At 36.9% G+C, this 13,538-nt stretch overlaps 1 protein-coding gene across 6 annotated transcripts in view; it reads left to right on the top strand.

Annotated features, from left to right (window-relative positions):
• Nucleotides 1–10,552, top strand: part of tgfbrap1 (transforming growth factor, beta receptor associated protein 1) — a 52,523-nt gene extending 41,971 nt beyond the window's left edge. For all 6 annotated transcript variants that reach the window (XM_048532300.2, XM_048532294.2, XM_048532295.2 and 3 more), the window contains 5 exons: nucleotides 895–1,038; nucleotides 1,877–2,020; nucleotides 4,848–5,007; nucleotides 6,029–6,462; nucleotides 8,373–10,552. In XM_048532300.2, coding sequence (XP_048388257.1) covers nucleotides 895–1,038; nucleotides 1,877–2,020; nucleotides 4,848–5,007; nucleotides 6,029–6,462; nucleotides 8,373–8,561 — 1,071 coding nt within the window. In that variant the 3' untranslated portion in view covers nucleotides 8,562–10,552. The remainder of the gene's footprint in view (nucleotides 1–894; nucleotides 1,039–1,876; nucleotides 2,021–4,847; nucleotides 5,008–6,028; nucleotides 6,463–8,372) is intronic.
• Nucleotides 10,553–13,538: the final 2,986 nt, after the last annotated feature.

Genomic DNA, 13,538 nt, shown 5'->3' with positions numbered 1-13,538 from the left:
CTTTTAGAGTACCGATTCGTCACGTGAAGCAGCACTGCTCCAAAAGCTTGTGATTTCAAATAAATCCATTGGACAATAACCTGATTTCATGTGACTTCTGACTAGGTCCACTCCAGTTTAGCACCGACACCTCCATATCATCTGTAAAGAATGGATGTGTTAGCATTTGAGTTATAAATCCTTTGTCAAAACTTTTAAGAAATTACAACTGCAGAATTTGTAAAGGGAAACAATGCAGGGTTGCTGTGTGTGTGTGTGGTTGGCAGGGAGTGCAGGGGAGAGATAGTGTGGAGGGGATAATGTGACGATGCTGCTCCTGAAGTCTGTTTTGAGCTTAATTGGACCCGTGAAGAAGGGCAAAAGACAGGCATTCAACTTACGTAACTGCATTAGTGAATGTGAAAGAGCATGAGCCATAGTTGTGAACAGCGCAGGGATTTGACAAGGTAGCTACCTAATCTGTTCTCTTTGAGTTAGATGAAAAAGTATTTGAGGTGTTTCAGATTAAGGGACTTTGTTCCTCCCATTTACCTTATCAGTTTCCACCATTCGACCCTTAGTTAACTATAAAACATTAATGATTTTGTCTTAGTTCTATTCTCATGTGCTGCAATATTGTTCAGCACCAGTGGTCTATTCAAAGGTGGTGCTGGCTTCGTGCTTTAGTACAACATTTACTTACTGTGCCTATGGCAAAGACCTTTTCAGTTTATAATTTAATGCCCAGCTTTGTTTGGACATGAGGGTGTTCACTAGACTATGGATTACAGACTTCATTGCCTCTTTTATTTCAAAACCCTCTCAATCTCTTTCACACTTGATATTTATTGATGATGTTTCTGACAATTTGAGGCATTTATACAATTTTTTTTTTCATTTTTTTGTTTCTAATAGTTATGGGTGAAGATAGTTGAAGGACAGCTTCAGGATACAACCCGTTCAGATCTTTTTGAATATATTGTGGATTTTCTCAGTTTCTGCTCTAACCATGAACTGGTGTGGAAGTACGCAGACTGGGCCTTGCGGAAAAATGAAGAGGTTTGTTGTTTTGTTTCATGAGTATAGGTGTTACATGGGTTGTCATTGTCTTTCATATTTGTTATTATTGTTTGGCAATTTGGCCTCATCTGGAAATTTAATGTAGATTGTATGAAGAGGAGGCATTTTGTAATCATTTACAAGCACAACTTTATTTTGATAGCAACACGGAATTATTTTCAGAACTAAAATACCGAATTAATTTCTTTTCTTACAATATTAAGTTATGTTTATTTATTATAACTATGAGCATAAAAAGCCTTTTAAACAAAAATGGTGCAAGTTTCCTTTAGCTGCAGGGAATAGAGACTGAAAAGTTTTTTTATTAGAAAATGTCTTAAAAACTGTAAAATTGTTTTGATAATCTCTTATTAATCTCTTTTGTACAGGTGTGGCATTTTTAAAACTAAAAATCAATCTGTAAGAATTTGAATATTTATCATGCAGTACCAACCAGCTTCAGAATTGGTACTGAATGAATCTGCTATGAAAATATTTCCCTAACAAAAACTTGTTCAACAGAACAAACTGCAAATTGTATATATACCAAGCTAGATAGGCAAACTATGGGGTACTGAACGTGTGATTGTCGATGAAGATCATTTCTAAATTTTGTCAAGCCAAACAAGCCTGCAGACATATTGGGCTTGAGGAGGAGAGATTATTCCCTGCAAACACCTCTGTCAAGCATTTGCAGGCTTGTGTTTATTTGATTTAATTGAGAAATTCACAAAGATTGTGTCATGTGATAAATCTGATTTTTTTACGAAGTGTTCAAGATGAAATAAATTGGGAATCTCTACAGTGGTATACTTATCCCTCTCCTGTTCTAATGTAGGTTGGTGTACAGATTTTCACAAGGCGACCCTTGGATGAAAGCCAGACAAGTATGAATCCGGATGACATTGTCAACTACCTTCACAAGCACAAGAAAGCTGTTGTCACGTACTTGGAACACTTGGTATTTGATAGAAATGTTCAGGTGAATTTTCAGCAATCCTTGTAATTTGAATCTACAGCTTGAAAATTGAAAAATATTGCCACTGTTTGCAATGCATAAATGTACAGTATAAATAGAACATAGAACATTACAGCACAGTACAGGCCCTTCGGCCCTCGATGTTGTGCCGACCTGTCATACCGATCTCAAGCCCATCTAACCTACGCTATTCCATGTACGTCCATATGCTTGTCCAGTCACGACTTAAATGTACCTAAAGTTGGCGAATCTACTACCGTTGCAGGCAAAGCGTTCCATTCCCTTACTACTCTCTGAGTAAAGAAACTACCTCTGACATCTGTCCTATATCTTTCACCCCTCAATTTAAAGCTATGCCCCCTCGTGCTCGCTGTCACCATCCTAGGAAGAAGGCTCTCCCTATCCACCCTATCTAACCCTCTGATTATTTTGTATGTTTCAATTAAGTCACCTCTCAACCTTCTTCTCTCTAATGAAAACAGCCTCAAGTCCCTCAGCCTTTCCTCGTAAGACCTTCCCTCCATACCAGGCAACATCCTAGTAAATCTCCTCTGCACCCTTTCCAAAGCTTCCACATCCTTCTTATAATGCGGTGACCAGAACTATGCGCAATACTCCAAGTGTGGCCGCACCAGAGTTTTGTACAGCTGCAGCATAACCTCTTGGTTCCGGAACTCGATCCCTCTATTAATAAAAGCTAAAACACTGTACGCCTTCTTAACAGCCCTGTCAACCTGGGTGGAAACTTTCAAGGATCTGTGTACATGGACACCGAGATCTCTCTGCTCATCTACACTACTAAGAATCTTACCATTAGCCCTGTACTTTGCCTTCCGGTTACTCCTACCAAAGTGCATCACCTCACACTTGTCTGCATTAAACTCCATTTGCCATCTCTCAGCCCAGCTCTGCAGCTTATCTACGTCTCTCTGCAACCTACAGCATCCTTCGTCACCAGCCACAACTCCACCGACCTTAGTGTCGTCTGCAAATTTACTAACACATCCTTCTACGCCCTCATCCAGGTCATTTATAAAAATGACAAACAGCAGTGGACCCAACACCGACCCTTGCGGTACACCACTAGTAACTGGTCTCCAGGATGAACATTTCCCATCAACTACCACCCTGTTTTCTTTCAGCAAGCCAATTTCCGATCCAAACTGCTATATCTCCCACAATTCCATTCCTCCGCATTTTGTACAATAGCCTATTGTGGGGAACCTTATCGAATGCCTTGCTGAAATCCATATACACCACATCAACTGGTTTACTCTCATCTACCTGTTTGGTCACCTTCTCAAAGAACTCAATAAGCTTTGTGAGGCACGACCTTCCCTTCACAAAACCGTCCTGACTACCCCTAATCAATTTATTCTTTTCTAGATGATTATAAATCCTATCCCTTATAACCTTTTCCAGCACTTTACAAACAACTGAAGTAAGGCTCACTGGTCTATAATTACCAGGGTTGTCTCTACTCCCCTTCTTGAACAGGGGAACCACATTTGCTATCCTTCAGTCATCTGGCACTATTCCTGTAGACAATGGCGAGTTAAAGATCAATGCCAAATGCTCGGCAATCTCCTCCCTGGCTTCCCAGAGGATCCGAGGATAAATCCCATCCGACCCAGGGGACTTATCTATCTTCACCTTCTGAAGGATTTCTAATACCTCTTCTGTGTGAACCTGAATCCCACCTAGTCTAGTAGCCTGTACTTTCTTTCTTTGTTCTTTCTCTAGGAAAACTCTAGGTTTAACAAAAAAAGAACTTGCCACTGTTTCTACTGGAGCCAATAAATCATGCAAATGCTTAATAAAAAGCTGAATGGTACTGTTATCCCTATACCAAATTGAGCAGCCATCACTGTGTACATAACTTGTAGTGGAATACATTTCTTTAGAAATTTAACATTTGAAATTATCTTTTTAACATAGCTAACTAGAAATGTATTCCTTGGAAGGAGAAGACCACTTGACCCTGCTTAGCTTATGCATCATGAAAGGTCATAGTCTCAAATTCTTCTCTCCCTGCACTTCACAACAGCAGCCAACTGTTAAAACAGTTAAATGGATCGCCTTCATTACTCCAACATGGAAATCTGTTCCATTTGTTAATCATCCATTTGAAAACATTTCTAACATCAATTTGAAGTATAGCAAGCTTTTTATTAACCAACACCTATGGTATCAGGAGTGTACTAGTGGATCAAATATTCTGGTTGATCAGGACACCCACATAATCAGTGTGAAAACACACACTAAATAATAGAAATATTATGCAGGAGAAATACACATTGCTGTTATACTTTTATTTACAGTGTAAATCACTTATATAATAATCAACGTCACCTTAAATAAAACTTACCGGCAGAGAGCCTTCTGACTTGCACGCTCAACTGACCATTCAGACATTGCAATAATACAATAAACCTCCAGTATTTGAGATGTATAGTTTTTGTTGGTTTATTAAGGTGCTCGTTGAAATAAAATTTGCCGTATTCCCTTCAGTGGTTTGAATTTGAGTCCTTATGTCCTTTCAGAGTTTTTAAACTCAATCCATTCAAATATTTATATATTTTAGTTTCATTCATGTTGTATTTCCAGAGATGCTTCCTTCCATTAAATATCCTTTCTTGGTTGCTGTGGCTGCAGTTCAGATTGTCTAAATCTGGCTTGATAGTCATTTACGAACACATAAGACCATTGTGTTCTATCTATCTGATTGATAGCTCTAAAACCCTTCTATCCCATTTCTGTTAAATCTTTGTTCCCTGTTTTTACTTTTAATCAATGGATTGAATTATTCTTGATTTATTTTCATCTACAGAAGGAAAAATACCACACTCATTTGGCTATACTGTACCTGGATAAAGTTCTAAAATTGCACTCCCAGTCAGGTAGCATTTCAGAAGAACTAATTTCAGCTCGTCGCAGTCTCAAGATCCTGCTACAACACTCTAATCTCTATAGAGTTCATCTTTTGCTAGGTAAATCTTGCCATCATATTGTCACAAATTTAATATTTGAAAGAAATGCAAGGAAAATCTATAATATTTAAGCTTACAGTATTCACTTGAAAATAAATATATTTTCATAGCCTATGTATTCATTACACAAAAAGGAGACAAGTAGCTTTGTTCTTCCTTGTTTATTCCATTCGAAGTCTAGCTTTATCTAACTGTCTCATTGATTTTCTAGTCAAAGAAAAGACATAATTATTGGCTTGCCTTGAGTAGTGTGCTGTTCTGTTGATAATTAACAGATACTGATGTTGAAAGGCCAGCAAGTAATTGACATGAGTTGGTATAGACTAACATCAGATTTCTTTTGCATGTAAAATTCTCTGGGAAAATGGGTTCAAATTCTATCATAGCTCATAGAATTTATAGCTCACAGAAATAGATAAAACAAACTGCAGATGTTGGAGAATCTGAGGTAACAAAGTGTGGAGCCTAGACCCTTCCGAAACATCAGCAGCTTTTCCACTGCTAAGATGCTGCTTGGCCTGCTGTGTTCATCCAGCTCTACACTTTGTTAAATCTGAAATGAAAGCTTAGCTTTGTAATGGTGACCATGAAACTACTGTTCAATTATTGCAAAAATCTAACTGGTTCACAAATATCCTGTAGAGAAGGAAATCTGCCAACCTTACCTGGTCTTGCCCACAAGTGATTGCTGATCCAAAGCAATATAGTTGACTCTTGACTGCCCCTGAAATAGTCTAGCCGGACACTCAGTTTAAGCCAAATTAGGGACGGGCAATACCCACATCCCATGAAAAGAATAAATTTAAAGTAGGAAATTCTTGAATAAGAGAAATCTGTGCACACTCTGCTCATCTGTTGGATTTTTATGAAGCTGCTGACATTTTGTTGGAAAGTATGTGCACCTGGCTTGTTGTATGCATCACCATATATTCATATTGTTTGATTTTGAAAAGTAATTGCTTTACACTGTGCCATCTAGAAAGGCAGAAACTCATTTTTATTCTCCTCTTCCCCCTCGCAGGTAAAATTAAAGACACTGATCTCTATATGGAATGTGCAATATTACATGGAAAACTGGAAGAGCATGAGAAAGCTCTTGAAATCCTAGTTCACAAGTTAAAGGATTTCGAAGCAGCTGAGGACTACTGTTTGTGGAATTCTGACGGAAAAGATTCTACATGTCGGCAAAGGCTCTTTCACATGTTATTAGCACTTTACCTGCAGCCAGGTGTCACCAGTGATGCATTAGCAATGGCTGGTGTGGACCTTCTAAATAACCACGCTGTTGAATTTGATGCAGTTCGAGTTTTACAGCAGGTCCCTGATAATTGGTCAATTCAACTGCTTTCACCATTCCTAACCAGGGCAATAAGAGGGAGCTTTCATTCCAAGTGCACAGCAGAACTTACATCAGGCTTGGCAAGATCTGAAAACTTAAATTATAAATATGCAAAGGTGGGTAGCTTTCTGTAGAATGAAATCTTACACCTAAATTACATATGTTTTTTCAATTTTCCATATGAGATGAAGTTGAAAAGAAATCAAGCATTACAAATGGAACTATTCTAAATTTGAAGTTACATTTCTATATTGAGATAATAACTAATATCTGCTGGTGTATAAATAAATATTTCTCTTTATCTTCCTTATCCTATTCCATAATGATAAGGAATTAATATAATTGAGAACTTCAGAAACATTATACTTTTAAGGCAATGTTGTACTTATATAAATGTATTATTACCAAAGAGCTTAATTTAATCTAGTCAGACTCCTTGTCTTGCTGACCCCTTTCATTCCTGACTGCCTGGATTCTGCCAGCAGATCAGTAATTATCAGTCCTCTGCCTCTCCCTCAACAGCGCACATCCACTTGCAAGTAAGGTCTTTGTCATTCACCACCTTTTTAAGATTGATGATTGCATTGACAGGTGCTTGGCCTGTGGATCACAACATCTCTCCTGTTATTAAACTCTACCCTCATGGATACTTTCCAGTATCTCTGTCAGTCAAACCACTGCCATGCTGTCATGTCAGACGCTATCCCTTAATGTGTCAATTTTGGGTGGTGTGATATGATGAGTGGCGTGCCACTGCGATCAGAATTGGGGTTTCTATTATTTGCAAATCTATACAAGTGATTTGGATGAAAGGAGTAAATGTGCAGTTGCTAAACTTAATGATGGTACAAAGACAGATAGGAAAGTAAGTTGTGAAGAGGACGTAGAGTTTCCCCTAAGAGGGATATACATATGGCTAAATGCATGGGCAAAAGTGTGGTAAGTAGAGTATTATGTGGGAACGAGAACTTTAGCAAAAAGAATAGAAAAGCAATATATTATTTAAATAGAGAGAAATTGTACAAATCTAAGGAATAGGGGGAATAGTCTCCTAATTTATGAATCACTGAAGGTTAGTATGATGGACCCACAAGTCATTAGGAAGGCAGATATAATAACAGGGTACATTTTAGTTTCTTTGTTTTAAAAATAGATGTATGTTCATTTGAAGCAGTTCTGAGAAGATTGACTCGACTGCTAATGGGCATGGGTTTTTATCTTCTGATTAAAGGTTTGGGCCTATATCCATTAGGGTTTAGTTGGGTGGGAGCTTAGAGCAAATAAATTGTCCAAAGATTTACTTTTAGTTGGTGACCAACTCTCTATGCCTAATCACACTGTCTTGTCCTTCTGGGGTTCTAAGGGAAATCTGAATAGGCATTGAGAATGCAATGTTGTAATTGTTGAAAGTATGTTTGTCTTATTAAGCTGAAGAATTAACGGCATCTACTGTACAAGAGTAGTATTAGAGTGTTAATCAAGAATTCACTTCCTCTGCCTATCTATGGGTCCCAAAAAGATGAGTCTTGTTTTGACTTTACCTCTGCATGGAGTACGCATTAGGCATTAAGAAACTTCTTACTGTATTCCCAAGGTAAATGTTCACAAAGAGCAAAGCATTAAATGCTGTGTGTTACACAACCGCCACTGGCTTCACCTTTTATGTTGCAAAAATATATTCTTTTTCTGTCAGCCGCAAGATAGGAGATATGGACCAGATGGTGAGCTAAGCAGCTATTTGTATGAAGGTTTAGTTAAAACTTCTAAGTGGCAGGACCCAAAAAAATCATGTTTCAAAGTCAAGGACATGATTTACAAAGACAATGCCCACAACACTTGTTTTATGCAGCGCAATATAAAAAGTTTTTTGTTTTCTTTTCCTCAGTTACAATTTTTGCAAGGTATCTTGCAATATTCTGTACCGTTAGGTTGGTAAATATCTACTCAGTGCAAGTTTTTAAGATCTTAAACTGAGGTGAACTGAAAAATAGTCCCCTGTTTTTGCTTTCTACTCCACACTCTTCAGGTAAAATCAAGAGGAAACATTATTACACTTTCAGATAAAAAAGTCTGCCAAATATGCCAGGGCTTTTTCACAGAATCAGTCTTTGTGCGATATCCAGACGGAGATCTTGCTCACATCCAGTGTGCCACAAAACACCACAGCCTGCCTGCTACTGATCAGAATTTTGCCAGTCGCAGAAATCAGTCATGAAATAGTGGCCTTGACATGGTGGGATGGTCACTTGAAAAATTACCTTGTTGAAGATCACCAGAAGGAAGAGGAACATGCTGCTAATCAAGGAAGAAGAAAAAGAAGCCAGTCTCCATCTAGAATTTTCCAATGGACAGCACCTGATTTACAAAGTAAATGCAGCCAAGCATTACTGGAACTTCTAGAATTTCCCACTAAGAATGATGCTAATAGCTGTAGTTTGCAACATGCAGAAAACACTGTCTGAAGACCTGGCCATGTTCATTGACAAAGACAGCTGTCCTGTAGTGGATGGTTTGGGAAGGTTGTCCAGTGAATGTGCAAGTGTCATACTTTATCCCTTGATCTTTTGCCTTCCATTGTATTTGTAAAGGCTGTTCTTGCTGCTCTTGGAAGAACTGAGTTTTGGATCATTTGAGCATCTGTAATAGACTGTGGTCCAATAATTCTGTAATTGAATAACTTTAAAGTATGAACAATGGATTTGTGTGTCCCAGTATGTATATATTTCAAAACCTGACAGTTTGTTTCACATATTAATGGTATGATGCTGTACATGTATCTATTCCTTGGTCCTGACTAGTTCTTTTACATAATGAATTTACAAAGCATTTTACTTTTTCTTCATACCCATGTCTTAAATCTGAGTTTTCCATCAGTGATAATGAATTACAGGCTGTCAATGAATGATGGTGATGGAAGAACAACAGAAAGGATCCAAGAGAACAAACGTTGTCTGATTTCTGATATGCCAGGTGTTTGAATCTGTATATCCTGACATGACACATGCATGAAGTTTCCACTGACTTTTAAAGGGAAAGAATTGGGAGATTAGAATAAGAAGCTGACTGAAAAGATTTTAGTTTCAGCAATTCTTTTGAATTTGGCAAGAATATTTCTTGGCTACTTTGAGAATACTGATTTAGCTAAATGTTCTTGAAACATAAATTTTCATGAAGTAAAATGTTTGACTTTCAAATCTGTTAAAATGAGAATAAATATTCACTTTTATCCAGTTAAGTATCTGTTTAATCCGCAACTATATTTATCAATGCAACTGTTCATTTATTAACATAATGTAACCCAATTAGCTCTTAACACTGCATTTTGTTTAAGTAATATTCTATCTAGGACTAATTATGCTTTCATAATAAGCATTTAATATATAAATCTTGATTTATAAAGAAAACCTTCAGCTAGGTCACATGGATCTTTTCCAGGTTGATCTGTATCACTAGTTGCTGAAGATTTTTTAAAATATTGGATGAAAGATATGTTCTGGTTTCATTTCACCTTTTTTAAAAGTTTGAAGATGTGTTTTGAACATCTTGCTAACCAATATACAAAAATTAGATCACGCTTTACACTTTCTTTACAGTATTTCTTCCATATCAAATCCTCATTAACACCTCTGTTTCCAGTTGCATTTTGTTTTATATATTTAACGTTTAAAAGGAAATATCAGTGGTGACTTCCAATTCTTTACTGACTTGGAGACACCTCCTAAAGTATGATGTAAACAGTTTCTACTAAAAAGTTCACATTTTTACAATTTGTGAATTGTATCAGATTTTAAAAGGAAAACAAAAGCATTTGCTTCAAATGGCAAGTAACCCAGTTTAAAGGTTTTAATAAATTTAAACAATGTAATTAAGTGTGGAAAACTGAATCATAGTGCATGTTTACTATTGAAACACAGATATGCACTTACTGTTTCTGTGGTTTGGTAGTTGTATGCATATACAGTAGTGCTAGCAGCAGAAATGTATATGTTGCGTTAGGAACTAGACATTATTTTCTCTGTCCGCTCATGTAAGCCTGATGATATACAAGTGGAAATGTTTTAACTGTTGAGAATTGTCTAATACAATGAGGTAATTTCTACTTTAATCGTTGTGTCTAACTGCTCTGCTATCAAACTTTGCACTGTAAATATTTCATGACATACCTAATTGTATAAATGTACAGATGGTAATTTTAATAAATTCTTTCATTGGGAAAATTGAATTGCTTGAGAATTTTATAATTAATTTTAGAATTGACCAGGCATGGTATAGGTTAGGATACTGGCTGCAGAGTTTTGGATGAGCTTGGATTAATGGACATGGAGTGTCATGAGAAACTAATTATGACCAGTGCTTAAAAAATAAAATCCACACTGTAATGTGAACTGTTACTGCAAATGCAATGTATTCAGTCATTGATTCCAAGATATTAATTTGTCGTTTCTGATCTTAATAGTACATGCAGACTCTCTAGGCTTTCTATAGTGTGGGTAAGGATGAGTTATTGTTTGGACTGCCAAGTCATTCTAGCTTGCCTTTTGTCCTAACCTGCTTATATGCTTTGCTGTTCAAAGGAAACAATGCCACTACTTCAAATTGCTACTAGTTAACTAATTATATACAATATTGCAAACAGAAAAATCCAAAGATTTAACAGTTTTAAGTATTCTTGAGGTAACTGCCCTTGAAGTGCTGCAATTGATCGTTAATTATGTTCATTCCATCTGTGTTTTTCACGTGTATTGTGTTCATGGTGCTACCATTTAGGATGGCCACTGAACCATCGGCATATTCACAATTGTATATGTGTCATCACACCATTAATGCATCCGGGGCTTTTGCACTTTCAAAAAGTCAAATACTACAAGTAGTCTTTGCTGTCTAAGGCCATTTTCTGATAACAGGTGAGATGTGCCAAGGGCAGCTCAAGACTGACGTCATTACGAATGAAACAGCTATCAGGAGTAGTCACTCAGATTCTCATATTGATGTTCAAGCTTAGCTTTTTTTTTGTTGAAGATTACTATTGATTAGCTTGTCCATAAATTACAGATTTTTTAAAAAATCAACTTGTAAGTTCTGTAAAGAGGTCTTCAGGAATGAATAGTTATTGATGTTGACTAGATTCCCCATATAATGGAAGACATTGTAGTTATTTGTACAGCAAAAATAGGCTTGGGTGCTTTGTTTGATAAATGAAGCTTTGCTGCTGAATTGAGTTTAAAAGAAATGCTCTGATAATACTGATGCACACATGGTACTTCATCTAGCCTCAAATTTAGTCTTTTCATTCTAAAGAGCATTAGTCCTTGTCCTATCTGTACCAGGTTTTGTTGAAATTTACCCAGTAGTTTGGTGATCTATTGTTCCCAGACTAATTGAAGTTGTGAAGAGGGAACCAGAAGAAAACCTTTATATGTGAGAACATAAATGTGCTTTAGTCTTAACTAAGTGAAGACATCTAATGATTTGACAGAATTTCAGGGGAGGTGCCGGCCTAGAGGTATTGTCATTAGACTGTGTTACCAGAGAACCAGGTAATATCCTGGGGGCTCAGGTCCAAATCCTGCCATAGCATTTGGATTTTGAATTCAATAATTTTAAAAAAATCTCGAATTGTGAGCCTAATGATGACCATGTATCCATTGCCATTTTTCAGAAAAACCCATCTGGTCCACTAATGTCCCTTAGGGAAGGAAACTGTCAACCTTATCCTTACCTGGTCTGGCCTACCTGTGACCTACATATTGACTTTTAACTGTCCACTGGCAATTAGAGAAGGGCAATAAATGCTGACCTAGCTATGATGACCTAACCCCGTAAATGAGTTAAAAAGAACGTGATACTCTCTTCAGATATTGGGCAGTCCAGATCCATACTAATTGCATTGTGTTAGTGATTTAATGACAAGATCTCTCTTTGAGAGCTAATATATCTGTGTTTCATTAAACCAATTTAGGAACATGTACCTCCCCACAGTGTGTGAAAATGAAAATCAAAACAACTGCTACAACATTCAAACGTTTCAGACTGTATTCTGGCTAGAATGCAGAAGACTGTGTGCAAAAGTTAATGGATCCTTGAGTAAGTTGTTTCAATACAGCTTGAGCTTGGGATTGATTGAGCAATGCAGTCGGTTTTCTAAATTTGACCTCTGAATATAAAATGACCCATGTCTGCTTCCATTGGGGCTGGTTAACATCTGAGGTTTGCGATAATAAGTAGCAGATGGATTTCATAACTATAAACACCAGGTAATGCCTAGCTCAAAATGCAGTAGCTTGGTTTTCTTAAAATCCTCAGTTACATGAAGATGCCACTGTCCATATGAGCCTATCATATCTGTGGCTAAATGAATGGGACATATGATGGATATTTTGCAATGAATGGTGTATCTGTTAATTTTCTACAAAGTTCAAGCCAGGAGTTTCATGGAATATGCATTATAACTGCATCCAATGAATCATGTAACAATGGACAAGACAGTCAACGTCATCCATGATGGAGCCATTTACAGATGTGGTGTTCAAAATCTTCCTACTTACTCATCTCCCTGCAGTCTTCCCCTACCTACCAAATTATCATGTCCATGAAGGTGGTTATCATTGTGCAAATTACAAACTACCCCAGCAACTTTCCTGCAATGAAATAAAACCATGACGATATTCTAATGATCATGGTGACATTCTATCGTCAGAGGTTATCTTGCCATGAAAATTGCTATAGTTCAATAAGAGAGCCTCTCTGGGTACAAAATTAATATAGCATAGTTAATGTGACTTTTTGGAGAGAAAAATGTTAAGAATCTGATCTGCCCATTACACTGTTCCATTTGAAGGTTTAAAAAAAACCCTGGCTTTAACTGTAAAGCTGAGAATCTTGTGAAGAGTTCAATAATTATTACTTCTTTCAACCTCAAGAGGTAATATTCAGTTGCTTATTCAAGTTACAGATACAATAACAACACCCTAATGAGCACATGCCGTATTATAAAATTAATTCTAAAGAATACCTCAGTATCTTGTCCCATAAGTGGTGTAAATGTGGCTAACAACTTTTAAGTGGATCATAAAAAATACTTACAGCACATTTGCAACTATTGTGAATATTAACAAACTGCATATTTTAAAAATTCATGGAGTGCATAAGTACCTCACCAACCAAATCACTAAATGTGCCACTGCCTTTTGGT

Source organism: Stegostoma tigrinum, chromosome 6, assembly GCF_030684315.1.
Source record: "Stegostoma tigrinum isolate sSteTig4 chromosome 6, sSteTig4.hap1, whole genome shotgun sequence".
Taxonomy (NCBI): Eukaryota; Metazoa; Chordata; class Chondrichthyes; order Orectolobiformes; family Stegostomatidae; genus Stegostoma; species Stegostoma tigrinum.
The sequence above is the reverse complement of the archived record's forward strand: the minus strand, read 5'-3'. Positions and strand labels throughout refer to the sequence as shown.